Raw genomic sequence first — 15,000 nt, forward strand, 5'->3', positions numbered from 1 at the left:
TCACAGACAGTCACCCGGAGGAAACCCATGCAGACACAGGGAGAACACACCACACTCCTCACAGACAGTCACCCGGAGGAAACCCACGCAGACACAGGGAGAACACACCACACTCCTCACAGACAGTCACCCATAGGAAACCCACGCAGACACAGGGAGAACACACCACACTCCTCACAGACAGTCACCCATAGGAAACCCACGCAGACACAGGGAGAACACACCACACTCCTCACAGACAGTCACCCGGAGGAAACCCATGCAGACACAGGGACACAGGGAGAACACACCACACTCCTCACAGACAGTCATCCGGAGCGGGAATCGAACCCACAACCTCCAGGCCCCTGGAGCTGTGTGACTGCAACACTACCTGCTGCGCCACCCTGCCACCAACAAACAAACAAATTTCTAGAAAATATTAAACAAAACTAACAGCAGGTCATTTAGTGAAAAAACAAATTTTGTATTTAACTCAGCTGTGGCACACACACACACACATAAAACACACATTAATGATTAGGATCTTTGGACACACACACGCACAACCCTGTGAGCACTGAGATTTAAGAGCCTTGTATGTTGAAGGAGGAGAAAATACTGTGCTCATTTTTCCCACTGGTCCAGGGAATCAAACCCTAACCTTTCTGTCCCAAGCCCTCTTCTCAAATCTTTGCGCTGAAATGCACTGTGAATAAATACTGCTGCTCACCCTGCCTTTTGCGCATGCTCCAAACCTACTTTATTGTAAAACTGTTTCTATTTCACAACACACTCTCTATCGAGAAACCTGGAAACAGACAGCAGAAGATCTCAAGGACAACAAACAATGCGCAGGAAATGAACAGAGTCGATTCCTTTGGGGAAAGCTGTGGAAGGGATTTAAATCTAAGAAGCACAAGCAGAGAAAAGGATTGCAGCTTATCAACACAAGCCAAGCAACGCAGGCAGATGTAATTCTGTGTTAGGGACAAAAGCTCCATAATTCTTTTGTTAAAAGGACACACCATATTCAGAATAACACTATCCCTTGTCTCAGAATAAAGCCTCGGACAGCTATATGGATAGAAATGATGGTAATAAAAGGTAATTGCGATGCTGCTGAATGGCATTGCATGTGGGGAGGTTACTATCTGGCCAGGAGTAGGAAATAAAGCTGTTCCATCAAACAGACAGAACGAAGACTTTGGTATAATTGTGTACTGTCATGCTCTGAAGTAATATAAATGCTAAATAAAGCATATGTGGCATCCATCTGTGGGGTAAAATACAAATAAATATGTGTGTGTGTGTGTGTGCAGTATATGAAGTAATAGATGGAACTGAACAGAGAGAAAACAGGAAGAGACAGTGTAGGGGGTGTGGGACTGTATGATGGAACATTTTTTAAGCAACAAAGCAATGAAATCTCTCTCTCTTTCCTCACACACACACATCCAAGCACCATCAATTACTGACTAATGCATTTTTTACCATGAATTCTATACTCACCCAAAAGAGGTCTATATAAAGGACAGATCGCATTTTCCCGCCGTAGGAACATGACATGAATCATAAACAGCAGGAAACACAATCAAATACCCCTCACATTCTTCCCAATCCCCCCAGCAAACAGATTCTATTCAGCACCTGCTACTAGGAATAGACTCTATCGCTGCTGTCTTATGAAATGCTAGCTCCATTTTTAGCAGTTTTGCTATTTTTACATGAAAGGAAATCTGGTTCAACATTTTATGGCACATGATGCATTTTATAGACCTTGGAACTAAAGAAATCAAATCAGAATTCATGTGATAAAAGATGAGCCAGGAGCCTTTATCCCATCAATCTCACTGCAGTTATATGCAAAGCAGCGCTGTCTTTAGAAAAACTGCTGTGTGCTCATTATGAGTGCATTAATGTGGAGCTCTGGGTCAATCATATGCTATACGCAAGTCCTATTACTGCTGCAGGGTGCTTGTGGCAAGATCAAAATAAGAGCAAAACGTTTACAGAGTATTAAAGTTACACCATTTTAAAACATTCCCTAATTAGCAGATGGACTGGTAACAGGTGAGGCTATCATGACTGAGTGTACAAAGAGCATCTGAAAGCATCTCAGTCTGTTCAGGGCAAGGCTGGAGGCTGCCGCTGAAAGTGTGTGACCTTTGAGCCCCCAGACGGCATTGCAAGAGAAACTGTCATGCTTCCGTGATAAATATAGCTACATAGGCTTGGGATTTCTAAAACCACTGTCACTTAACACAGGCAGCTGGTGCATCAAAGGATGTAAACTGAAATTCTGTTACGCAACTGATAGCCATACATCAATTATATCATGAAAAATTAATGTAATATTTTTGCTACGATGATATGTTCCACTAGAACATAAGTTGTTTCTGTGTTATGCTAAAAGCTAAAGCTAATGTACCCACACTGAATATATTTTTAGACTTCTAAGTGGATTTTGAGTAAAGATATAAATAACATATTTTTGTCAAATAAATCATCAAATATCAAAGATGATCAAAAATCATCTATTGGTCTTTTGAGGCTGCAAAGACATTAGATTTACAATTTCATAACAGATAATCATGACTAACATTACAGTGGAACCTCTACTAACGAACGCCTATACTAACGAACTTTCCAAGATTCGAACCGGGCATTTGAATATTTTTTGCCTCTACCAACGAACCATGACTCTAGAAATGAACCCGAGCCTCTGCCGAGCCGGCGGCTGGAAATGGCCACTGACCCCAATAGGCGAGTCTCCCAGCGCCCAGACTTGAGTGAGCTTTTAAGATTAGCAAATTGTAGCTTCAGCAATTTAGCATTAGTGTAAATAGCAGTCATTGAAATTCGTGCTAAATTAAGCTGTATCTACGCTTCGTCTCCCCACATTCACCGCCTACTCTCCGTTATTCCCCCCACCCCCCACCTCCCGTCATACAACCAGTGCCTGTGTTACTCCTCCACCCGGTCGTCACGTCTTCAAGGTAGCGCTGTGTAACCACTTAAAACTTTATTATTTCTTTTTTATTGCTGTTTCCACTGTATTTCTTTTTTATTTTTAGTAACGCTACATGTATTTTTATACTAATTTGAGGGTGTTGTAAACATATATCAGTGCAAAAAGGGTGACTTCCGAGGGTGGGGGCTGGAACGCATTAATTGCTTTTCCATTATTTTTAATGGGGAAAATTGACTGGAGAAACGAACTTTTCTACTTACGAACCGGGTCATGGAAAGTTCGTAGGTAGAGGTTCCACTGTATATAGAGTGAGAAAATACAGAACAAGTCCATTAAGTATATAAACCTAAACAATATTTCGACTGGCAACACAGAGTTAGCAGAGACGATTATATATCTGTTAAGAATAGATGAAGCATATCCTGCTTTTTCATTAACTCCCTTCACAGTGGAAACCAACCAGCTGTCTGAGAATATTAGAAGTGCCCCAACGTTAGACACATTTAAATCAAGACTTAAAACTCTCTTGTTTGAGCAGGCTTACAGCTCAGTTTAAAATATTCTGCACTTTTCTGTAACGGCATTTTATTTCTTTTATTTCTTTTCATTTATTGTCATTTTAAATTGTTTTAATCATTTTAATCATTTTACTCTTTTTATGTAATTGTCTTATTGGAATTTATGATTTTACTCTGGCTTTTAATGTAATTTCTTTTTCTGTAAAGCACTTTGAATTGCTTCTGTATGAAAGGTGCTCTATAAATAAACTTGCCTTGCCTTGCCTTGCCTTGCCTTCATTGTACATCTATTAAAGGCCTGTCTCCATAGTACATCTCTTAAAGAGCAGTGGACAGCCAACTAACGGCTGTGTGGCGAGCCCTGTGAGAAGCTGGATCCCACTGGCTTAGATAGCGATTGCACTGCCCTAACATTCAGCCTCCACTGGGCCAGATGACTGCTCTGATACACACACAGACATGCGTTAATTACCACAGGTGTGTTTTCCCTGAACGGGGCAAGTACAGTTAAACTCACAGACACATCTGCACTGTCACAGGCTTAGACACATACACACACAAACATCCTCCTTTTACTTGGCCCTGGCTCTCAGCGCTATCTGTGATTACACTGTTTTCCTTACGCAATCCTCTCTCCTCATTTGTCAGAAACATGGATCGGTTTGAGGTCGTCTGTGATAGTGCAGCTTTAAACTTTTCCCCCGCGTGCTGCTGTCAAACGAGCCCAGAGAAGAGGAGCTGTCACAACAGCACTGCAGCCTCGAATGCCTCTACCTACAGCCACTCATTCACTGAGTCACTCATCCCCCCCATTTTGCGCTCTCTCTTTCTCTCTCTCTCTCTCTCTCTCTCTCTCTCTCTTTCTCTCGCTCATCTACATTCCCTGCCCCCTATTTCTGATTCTCTCTCACTCTTTCTATCTTTGTCTTTCTGCCTTGTTTTTTTTCCTGTCTGGGAAAATGTCACAGAGATAACAGAATGGGGTTCTTTTGTAGGTCGTATTTATTGCTATGTGCAAAATGTATCATAGTATTTATGTGTAAAACACACACACACACATACACACACACACACACACACATGCATGCACTCTCACGCACAGAGGTCTACATTACATGCTTAATCCTCTTCTAACCTTTCTCAGAACACTAGATAGGTTCATAAATCTGGCTGCTATTCAAAAGAGGACATGAAGTTGACCTCTGTGGTGTAAATCTAATGTAAGGGCGAATACTGCTTTATAGAACAGTGAGTGTTAAACATTCGTGTATCGCTGTATTTATTACTTCAGACAGGACTACTATTATATGCGGTGGTGTGATAATATATTTATTTTGTTCTGTTTTTCAGTGATTTTCTTCCTGTTAAAATTTGCAATATCGTATTTTTTTTTTTTCATGGACAGTGTGCTCCATGGTCTGTAAATATTCTAGTGTCTTTAAAGGAGACGTTTTGCAATTTTAATCCAATAAACATTTTATACAATTTAGAGAATGCTTCCTCACCATCCACATGCTGGAAAAAGGTCCAGTGTTTATACATAACCCTGGCTCAGTAAATTGGGAAAAAAAACTACTGGTTCGGTCTGAAATGGCTGAGGCTTTCTGACTGTCCGTCTCTGGCCGTACCACAGTCAAGGAACGGAATCTGGAGGTGTTTGGACAGTTAAGAGACGTCCGAAATTGGAAACATGTGAGAAGGGTTAGGAGGTTGTTTTATTTCTGCTAAATAGGTGAGTGTTATTTGTTTATTTTTGTTGTTTCAGATGTTTTATTTAACTTAACCTGAAACCTGGAACGTAACCTGAAAATAAACACAGTTAAAAATGGGCTTCTGTGGTAATTTAAACAGTGAATAAAAACTTAGAGACAAGTTCAACTTCAGCCACAAACAAGCTACAGTCTGCTTCTTACTAAAACACACAGTGCCACCTTAAAAAGGTGGACAGATTCTGAATTCAGACAAACACAAAATAGAGTTTGTTTTGCTGTGAGAGAATTTTATCTGAAGAATTATTGTCTGTCACCTTTAACCCTTGGTAAGCAAACGTTGGAAATATATATATATATATAATTTTAAAAAACAGTGGAAATGTGTTTTCATGTCTTCCTCAAATCTTCACCAAATCTACAACTCCCCAATTTCTCCACTGTTTTCTTCCCAGTTATTAGTTTGCACCCGTTTTACACAATAGCTACTACTCCCCCAGTCAAAAACAATAGCACATGCTTCCTATGAGACGCCAGCCACTGCCTGTTGTCAAACTGCCACTGGACAGCACTGGAGGAGAATGCCTACTGCCCAGATCTGCCTTGTCAAGCTACAGATGCCTACACCGGCTAGCATTAGGCTTTTGATTAGGAACACAGGTTCCATTCTAAGCCATCACAGAGAGCCAGGTTAAATAATGCTTTCTTGGAGTCCTGCCTTTAGATGGCTGAGGAATCAAGAGGAGATCAAACAGGGAATCTCCCAGGGATAGGGTCAAGGCTTAGAGGTCTTCAAATCCACACTTTAGAACTATGTTTCTGGCCAGGATTTTAAAATGGCTGGCAGGTATCACACTATAGCTGCAACTGCTAATGCATTAGCATGCCATAGCAAAATCCCGGCCAGGATCTTAAACCAACTGTCTGGATTTGAGGACCCTAGGCACCACTCATGCGCCCACACTCCATTTGAGGTGAATAGTGCATTAAATGTCTTGAAGTAATCCTAAACAGAGTATTTCCCTTCACCCTCAGTTTATTTCCCTGTCAAACAGACAGGCAGTTCAAGTCATGAAATATTAATATATATTGATGTCCTTACACACACACAAATACACTCACCATCTTTGCGGTGGTAAGTGATCTCCACCTTCCTCTCCTCCGAGCCCAGCAGGGCTTGAGCTATCTGGGCCACAGCATGGCGTTTGGTAAGCTGGCCGTGGAGGAAGTCACATGTGCAGGGCTTCTGCATGATGTCCGGCCGCGAGAAGCCTGTCATCTCACAGAAGGCGTCGTTGCAGAAGATGATGGCACAGTTCTGCACGCGTGCGTTCGCTATCACAAACTTCTTGTCTGTGGATGTGGAGACACAGAGGAAGGAACAGTTATGAGTGCAACAGGGCTAAAGGCTAAGCAGGAAATAAATAACCCCCTGTGATAAGTGTGGCTAATTTACCACGCTAGTAATGTTAGCATTTCAAGGATGTGGCTGACATCTTACATGCAAATCTGATTCAATATAGAGTCTTAATCGTTTGAGCTATTAGAGCTACAGCTGTAGAGGTGTATAAGAACATGATAAATGACTTGATATCAGCACTGGACCTGAAAGCGAGCTAGCACTGCTATGTTTATTGATTAGAAATCAGTCATTTTCCCCACCTAGATAAATCAGCCTATAACAGCTTATGACTGTAGGGTAATCACAAGTGTTGGTGCCTTCACAGAGTTTACAATAATGAATGCACTAAAATCTTGGGCCAGTATTTTAATCTAAAATTCTCATGCTGGCTCTTGAACAATCGCAGCATCATATCTGCAATGGGCCATGCAGCTGCCCTTGATTCATGCTCAGTAACTCATAAACAGACTCGTAAACAGAACACCCAAATAAATAAAGGTGTTCTACATTGGGGCACGAAATTAGCATAATGCAGATATAACCTACATCTTAGTCAGCACTCACGCTCTCCCAGAAACAACTAAATTACAGGGAGAAACTCACACCTTTGATGATGTACAGTACTGTACAAGGCTGTGGCATCTAAGGACATTGTTCAAAGCTTTTTATCTTGGTAGTAAGGTACCATACATCTTTAAAATAGGTGCAAATAAGCATAGATACACCACAAGAACCTGGTATTTTCACAACAGGAGTTAGTATCTTGTGAGCACATCTGAAGGACACAGGTCTGGTTCCAGATTTTTTTTTTCTCAGTGCCCCCAGCCATTGCATGAATTTGATTTCAACACTGTCTTACTGCATTTAACTTAAGGAACTGCTGATTAGCAAAACTGGGTTTTGAATTATTTCAACAAATACTAAATATATAAAACCACTACTTATTGTATTTATATTGGTTACTTCTTCTAAAGATCTGCGTACTACCTCAAGTTTGTAAAGATGCTGACTCCTAAATTTCATTCTGTCAGAGGTGGTTTCTCCATATTATTAATGCAACGTATTTATTTGTATTCTTCAAAGTCACTGGCGAGATCCAACTCCTGATGCCACAGTGAATGATGGGAAAATGCATGCTGGTTATTTGTGGTGGATCAAAAATATTGTTACAAATTTAACCGTTTAAATCTTGCTCTTTGTGTTCAACACTGGAACGAACCTGGGCACAAGTAGAAGACGTCAAGAAAGAAAACACAAGAGCGCATACTGAGAAACAACCACAATATAGACGCTAATTCATAATGAATGAGGTTTTAAGGGTGGAGCACTGCTGAAGATTCAGTGTACACTTGAAAAGTCTATAGTTTCCTGTGGCAGTTTGCAGTTTGCGACACAGCCTCCTGAACCTTAAAAGTAAATGTTCTAAATCAACATTTACATCACTTCACATAAATTAACATTACATTTTTATTATTAAATGTCAATTGTGTTTGTTTATGTAGAATTTATTGAATTGAAGTGTTTTTTGAATGTGACAACACAGAATAGACATTTGTATCAAACAAATGACACATTCATACAGCATTTTGCTTAGCTTTAAAGCATAAAAACAATGTAGCCCTTCATCTAGGCCGACAGGAAGGAAAACATATGAACTTGATCTTTCTTTCTGGATGTAACAGCACATCTTATCATCCATCAATCGTCTCTAACTGCTGCATCCGGATCAGGGTCGCAATGGATAATGAGACTTCCCGGAATCACTGGGCACAAGGCAGGAACACACCCTGGACAGAATGCTAGTTTATCACAAGGCATCACACACTCACACACTCTCAGTTATGGACAGTTTCACACACACTCACCCAGTCACTCACACCTTCGGACAATTTCCACACTTCCAATCCACCTACCGACACACGTTTTTGATCTGTGGGAGGAAACCCACACAGACACAGGGTGAACACACAGAAGTCCTCTTGGACAGTGATCTGAGGTGGGCATCAAACCCAGCGGACCCCTGAGACCCTGGAGCTGTGTGGCAGAGACACTACACCTGCTACCCTTGGAATAAACAGAGTGGGGAACACTAAACAAAATACGTGGCATTATATTTTGTGTTATTAGACTAGTATTATTCTTCCCCCAGTTACTTTACACTCAGCAATTCGTCACTGTCCAAAGAAAACACATTTAAAAAACAGCAACTTTACAGGAGAAGGGAAAAGAAATTCAAAAAGGGAAAGCAGGGTAAAATGGTTATATTCCAAGTTATTTTTAAGCTTTTCTATTGGTTCATTCATCATTAAATAACCACTGCTGTGTTCAAATGATGTAAAAACTAAAAACTGAGATACATGGGGTTTTTTTTGGACAGCAACACTATGCCCTTTTCCTTTTAGAGGAGGTGTAAACTGATTTTATACTTGGAAAAGCAACATAACATTACATTTATATGGAAGTCCATTTCCGCCACTTAAAATAATTTAAATTTAATTAATATGCCAGTTGCTATCTCAATATTTTGAGATACTATCTCATTATTTTGAGATACAGAGTCAGTAAATTGAGATACTATCTCATTATTTTGAGATACAATGTCAGTAAATTGAGATACTATCTCATTATTTTGAGATACAATGTCAGTAAATTGAGATACTATCTCATTATTTTGAGATACAGAGTCAGTAAATTGAGAAACTATCTCATTATTTTGAGATACAGAGTCAGTAAATTAAGATAGTATCTCATTATTTTGAGATACAATGTCAGTAAATTGAGATACTATCTCATTATTTTGAGATACAGAGTCAGTAAATTGAGAAACTATCTCATTATTTTGAGATACAGAGTCAGTAAATTAAGATACTATCTCATTATTTTGAGGTACAATGTCAGTAAATTAAGATACTATATCATTATTTTGAGATACAGGGTCAGCAAATTAAGATACTATCTCGTTATTTTGAGATACAATGTCAGTAAATTGAGATACTATCTCATTATTTTGAGACAGTATCTCATTATTTTAGATAATAAGTCAATACTTATTGTTATATACTTATTATTATATAATATACTTGATAATAAGCATACAATCTCAATATATTGACTTAGTATCTAAAAATATTGAGATAGCACATTGCATATTAATGAAAAATAAATCTTGGTGCCTTTTTGTCTTATTTTATTTGGCGGAAACAGGCGTCCCTACATTTAACCAGGGGTTGGCAACTTTTGAGAGTTAAAGTTATGAAAGGAGGTGGGCTTTTTGCTTTCAGGAGCTGACTCTAAAAATCCACTGTAACACTTCAATACAGGCAACTTTGAGAAAACACAGAATATACCGTTACTTTTTAAAAAGACAGCCTTTTGCCCTAGTCCCTAGAGTTAAAGTCAGCAGTGAAGGAGCTCTGCGCTGTTCGGCAGGTGCAGGCAGGTCACGCAGATTAATCACTGTTCACATATTGGAATCTTTGAGTAAACTAAGTCACACAGCGCATCATTTCTCCCTGAAATCTCAGCGTCTCTCTCTCTCTCTCTCTCTCTCTCTCTCTCTCTCTCTCTCTCCCCGGGTGTATTTAACCCTCAGAGTTAAAGCGAAGGGTTCTAACGCCTGTGGTTAAAGTTCTAGCACAACATGTACTCTGTCCCCCCTCAGTCCGCCTGCGCCTGGCCATCAGAGGGTCAGTGAGGAGCTCTCCCCCCGTTGCTTCAATCTCTATTGAATAACAAACGGGACTCACTCTGTCCCTCGAATTTGCGGATGATGATCCCGAGGAACGTGTTCTGCGGAGCCACATGTCCGCGGCGCACCGGCATGTTTGCGCTCTGGGTCTCGGGCTCGCGGTGCTGAGCTCACGGGCACTGCACGGATCCGTCTCCGGGGGGCCGCGTCGCTGCGGCGGGGTCGTCCGTGTCTCCGCTCCGGTATCCGCGCTCCGAGAGCATGGCGCCGCGCCGCTCAGTCTGCGGGGAGGAAACACCGCGAAACCGGGAGCTCCGCGTCGACGCGCATCCCGTCCGAGCGCGAGCCTGGACTGAAGAGGCGCTGACGTGAATCCGAGAGCAGCCTCGTGTGTCGCGCGTGCGTGATTGCGTGAGTGCGTGTGTGTGTGTGTGTGTGTGGACGTTGTATCTGCGGCGCGCGTCAAGACAACAAACAGAGGCTATAGTGTGGGATGAGAGGGGGGAGCTGTGTGTGTGTGTGTGTGTGTGTGTGTACGTGTGGAACAGGTCACGAGGATATATTAACCGCAAGCGCGTCAAAGAGCGCAGCACGCGGATTTCCTCGCGCCGTATCGGTGACAGTGAACGTGAGAGCAGCGTTTTCATTAACGCTGCAGTATTAATGAAGAGAGAGTGAGAGAGAGAGAGAGAGAGAGAGAGAGAGAGAGAGAGAGATTAGTCGAATGCAGAGAGAAAGAAGGCAATCAATCAATCATTTAATTAACGGATTAAGTTCTCTCATTAATTCAGGATTTCTTCTGGGGTGAGATTTGGCGGTAGTTGTGTGAAAGGCAGAAAATAAAATCCCCCTTCATTCATTCCACTTCCAGGCCAAATGGCCGTTAAATACAAGCTATTGATTTTTCAGGAGACAACACTGAGAAGATTAGACACAAGACCCCAAGGACTAGCAGAATTAAAGGACGAATGTCAAAATAAATAAAATACACAAAACGAGGGGCACCAGAAATACACAAGAAAGAAGAACCTTTACAACTCTAAAGAAGTCTAAAGAAGCTGCTGGCTGTTTGACTGTAATGATGAAGCTTATTAGTGCAGGAGTCCTTCACGATTGTTATTCTACCGTGCTTCAGAACCACCCCAGAGCCCATCTCACCATCTTTATCCATATATCAGTGGCAGAATGCAATCAAATCCCCAGAGCAATGCTCCAACATCTGGTGTAAAGCCTTCCAAGAAGATTAGAGGGCAAACAGTCCATTAATATTCATTCATTATCTGTAACCCTTATCCAATTCAGGGTTGCGGTGGGTCCAGCGCCTACCTGGAATCATTGGGCGCAAGGCAGGAATACACCCTGGAGGGGGCGCCAGTCCTTCACAGGGCAACACACACTCACACACACCTACGGACACTTTTGAATTGCCAATCCACCTACCAACGTCTGTTTTTGGACCGTAGGAAGAAATTGGAGCACCCGGAGGAAAGCCACGAAGACACAGGGAGAACACACCACACTCCTCACAGACAGTCACCCGGAGGATACCCCCGTAGACACAGGGAGCACACGCCACACTCCTCACAGACAGTCACCCGGAGGAAACCCACGCAGACACAGGGAGAACATACCACACTCCACACAGACAGTCACCCGGAGGAAACCCACGCAGACACAGGGAGAACACACCACACTCCTCACAGACAGTCACCCGGAGGAAACCCACGCAGACACAGGGAGAACACACCACACTCCTCCCAGACAGTCACCCGGAGGAAACCCACGCAGACACAGGGAGAACACACCACACTCCTCACAGACAGTCACCCGGAGGAAACCCACGCAGACACAGGGAGAACACACCACACTCCTCACAGACAGTCACCCGGAGGAAACCCACTCAGACACAGGGAGAACACACCACACTCCTCACAGACAGTCACCCGGAGGAAACCCATGCAGACACAGGGAGAACACACCACACTCCTCACAGACAGTCACCCGGAGGAAACCCACACGGACACAGGGAGAACACACCACACTCCTCACAGACAGTCACCCGGAGGAAACCCACGCCAACACAGGGAGAACACACCACACTCCTCACAGACAGTCACCCGGAGGAAACCCACGCGTACACAGGGAGAACACACCACACTACTCACAGACAGTCACCCGGAGGAAACCCACGCCGACACAGGGAGAACACACCACACTCCTCACAGACAGTCACCTGGAGGAAACCCACGTGGACACAGGGAGAACTCACCACACTCCTCACAGACAGTCACCCGGAGGAAACCCACGCAGACACAGGGAGAACACACCACACTCCTCACAGACAGTCACCCGGAGGAAACCCACTCAGACACAGGGAGAACACACCACACTCCTCACAGACAGTCACCCGGAGTAAACCCATGCAGACACAGGGAGAACACACCACACTCCTCACAGACAGTCACCCGGAGGAAACCCATGCAGACACAGGGAGAACACACCACACTCCTCACAGACAGTCACCCGGAGGAAACCCACGCAGACACAGGGAGAACACACCACACTCCTCACAGACAGTCACCCGGAGGAAACCCACTCAGACACAGGGAGAACACACCACACTCCTCACAGACAGTCACCCGGAGGAAACCCACACGGACACAGGGAGAACACACCACACTCCTCACAGACAGTCACCCGGAGGAAACCCACGCCAACACAGGGAGAACACACCACACTCCTCACAGACAGTCACCCGGAGGAAACCCACGCGTACACAGGGAGAACACACCACACTACTCACAGACAGTCACCCGGAGGAAACCCACGCCGACACAGGGAGAACACACCACACTCCTCACAGACAGTCACCTGGAGGAAACCCACGTGGACACAGGGAGAACTCACCACACTCCTCACAGACAGTCACCCGGAGCAGGACTCAAACCCACAACCTCCAGGCCCCTGGAGCTGTGTGACTGTGACACTACCTGCTGCACCACCGTGCCGCCCCGGCCCATTAATACTCTTCAAGGAAGCAAGTCTCTAATGTTGTATATAAACCAATCAGGCATTTAATCCTCAGCAAATAAGTACAGTGACACTGATGTAAAACATGAAACAGTGCCATCAGAGCAATTCTTAAACCCTCATGATTATGTGCGTTAATTACAAGCCAATTCCATGAGGTATGAAATGAAACAACTTTGTTTTTTTCCATAGCTCATTCTTTATCAGTATTCACTTCATCCTGATCAGGGCTGTGAAAGCACCCAGAATCACTGGAAGCAAGGCAGGAGCACACACTGCGTCACACACTCACCCTGTCATTCACACACAACTGTGGCCACTTGCAGATTATCTATTTACCAACATGTGGTTGGACTGTGGGAGAAAACCAAAGCAACTGGAGGAAACCCAAACAGACACAGGGAGGACGTTTCAAACCCCTCACGGACAGTGAGCCAACGCAGGGTTTGAACACAACCCCAGAACCCTGGAGCTGTCCGGAATAATAATAATAACAGTGCTGTACGATACTATTGTGATGTGAACCTTTTCTATAACCACACCAACATTTGAGCACTGAAAACAAACTCTGAATCAATGATATATGTTTGTTTGTGTGCTGTCTCTATGGGGCTGCTCCAGGTTTGCTGCAGGGGGAGCTGAGGTGTGATGTGTGTGAGTGAAGCACGGTAGAATAACAATCGTGAAGGACTCCTGCACTAATAAGCTTCATCATTACAGTCAAACAGCCAGGTTTCTTCAGGTTATTCAGAGTGGAAGTGCAGCCTTTCCAGCTGAATGTCCACATCTTATGACTGTGACTGTGCTGGGTGTTAATGTCTTTTGGCACCTCCATGTGTCTTTACAGCCTTCTCTCAAGCAGATTGCCAGTGTTGTCATCATCTGAGGTGACAAAAAGGACAAATAAAAGAAAAAACCTTAAAGAGACCACCAATCATTTAATTGATTTCCAGACAAAACAAATACAAAATTCAAGTTTCATTTTACAGAAGATATTTCTGCGATTAGATTGCAATAGAATAAAAGTCTACATGCACAAAGAAGGGGAAAGCAAAGGGTAGGTGTTATAGAGCCCACTCACCTTCCAGAATAATAGCCAAGGGTTTGGGGGTCCTCATATGAAGCTATCTGAATGTGACTGAGGGTCACATAGACTGATGAGACTGTGTTTAACTTTAACTAGAGCTTCTTTCATGCACAGTAACCCAGGCATTTTCTGGATTTAACTGGGGGAGCTGTGAACAAAAACATCAGTATTTTCTCAACTTACACAGACTTTATCCCACTAGTGCTCTAGATCAAACTCCAGATAAAGTCTGAGTGAGTGCAGGTGTGAATAGAGCCGCTAATGTCCCGTGTTTGTCCCGAGACATGTCCCGTTGTTTTGCTCAGGTGTTGACGTGCTGGGATGGGCTCACGTCTTGGTCTATAACTATTATTATTATTTATTTTATTTTTTTTATTGTAGTTGTTGTTGATGTTATTATTATTATTATTTTTTTTTATTATTATTATACTGGAATACACTCTTACACTGTATGATCTCTATATTCACTCTCATTTACCTCAGATGTCCTTACAGGAACTTATGGCTGTAAAGAATATCTGAAAGAAGACTATATCAGTGCTTCCATCTTGTGGTCCAGGAGTGCAGTGCCAGGATTCTTATTCTGGATATAGAACTTTTCTATCCCACTTAT

At 43.0% G+C, this 15,000-nt stretch overlaps 1 protein-coding gene across 2 annotated transcripts in view; it reads right to left on the minus strand.

The window, feature by feature from the left end:
- The window catches only part of kcnh7 (potassium channel, voltage gated eag related subfamily H, member 7), a 55,686-nt gene extending 45,112 nt beyond the window's left edge, over positions 1 to 10,574 (minus strand). For both annotated transcript variants that reach the window (XR_010801864.1, XM_066663718.1), the window contains exons 1-2: positions 10,329 to 10,574; positions 6,303 to 6,533 (exon numbers count right to left, since the gene is read on the minus strand). Coding sequence is in view for 1 of the 2 variants with exons in the window: in XM_066663718.1 (XP_066519815.1) it covers positions 6,303 to 6,533; positions 10,329 to 10,404 (307 nt within the window). In the remaining variant the exon portion in view is untranslated. The remainder of the gene's footprint in view (positions 1 to 6,302; positions 6,534 to 10,328) is intronic.
- Between the last annotated feature and the right edge of the window lie 4,426 nt (positions 10,575 to 15,000).

This window comes from Hoplias malabaricus, chromosome 3, assembly GCF_029633855.1.
Source record: "Hoplias malabaricus isolate fHopMal1 chromosome 3, fHopMal1.hap1, whole genome shotgun sequence".
Classification (NCBI taxonomy): Eukaryota; Metazoa; Chordata; class Actinopteri; order Characiformes; family Erythrinidae; genus Hoplias; species Hoplias malabaricus.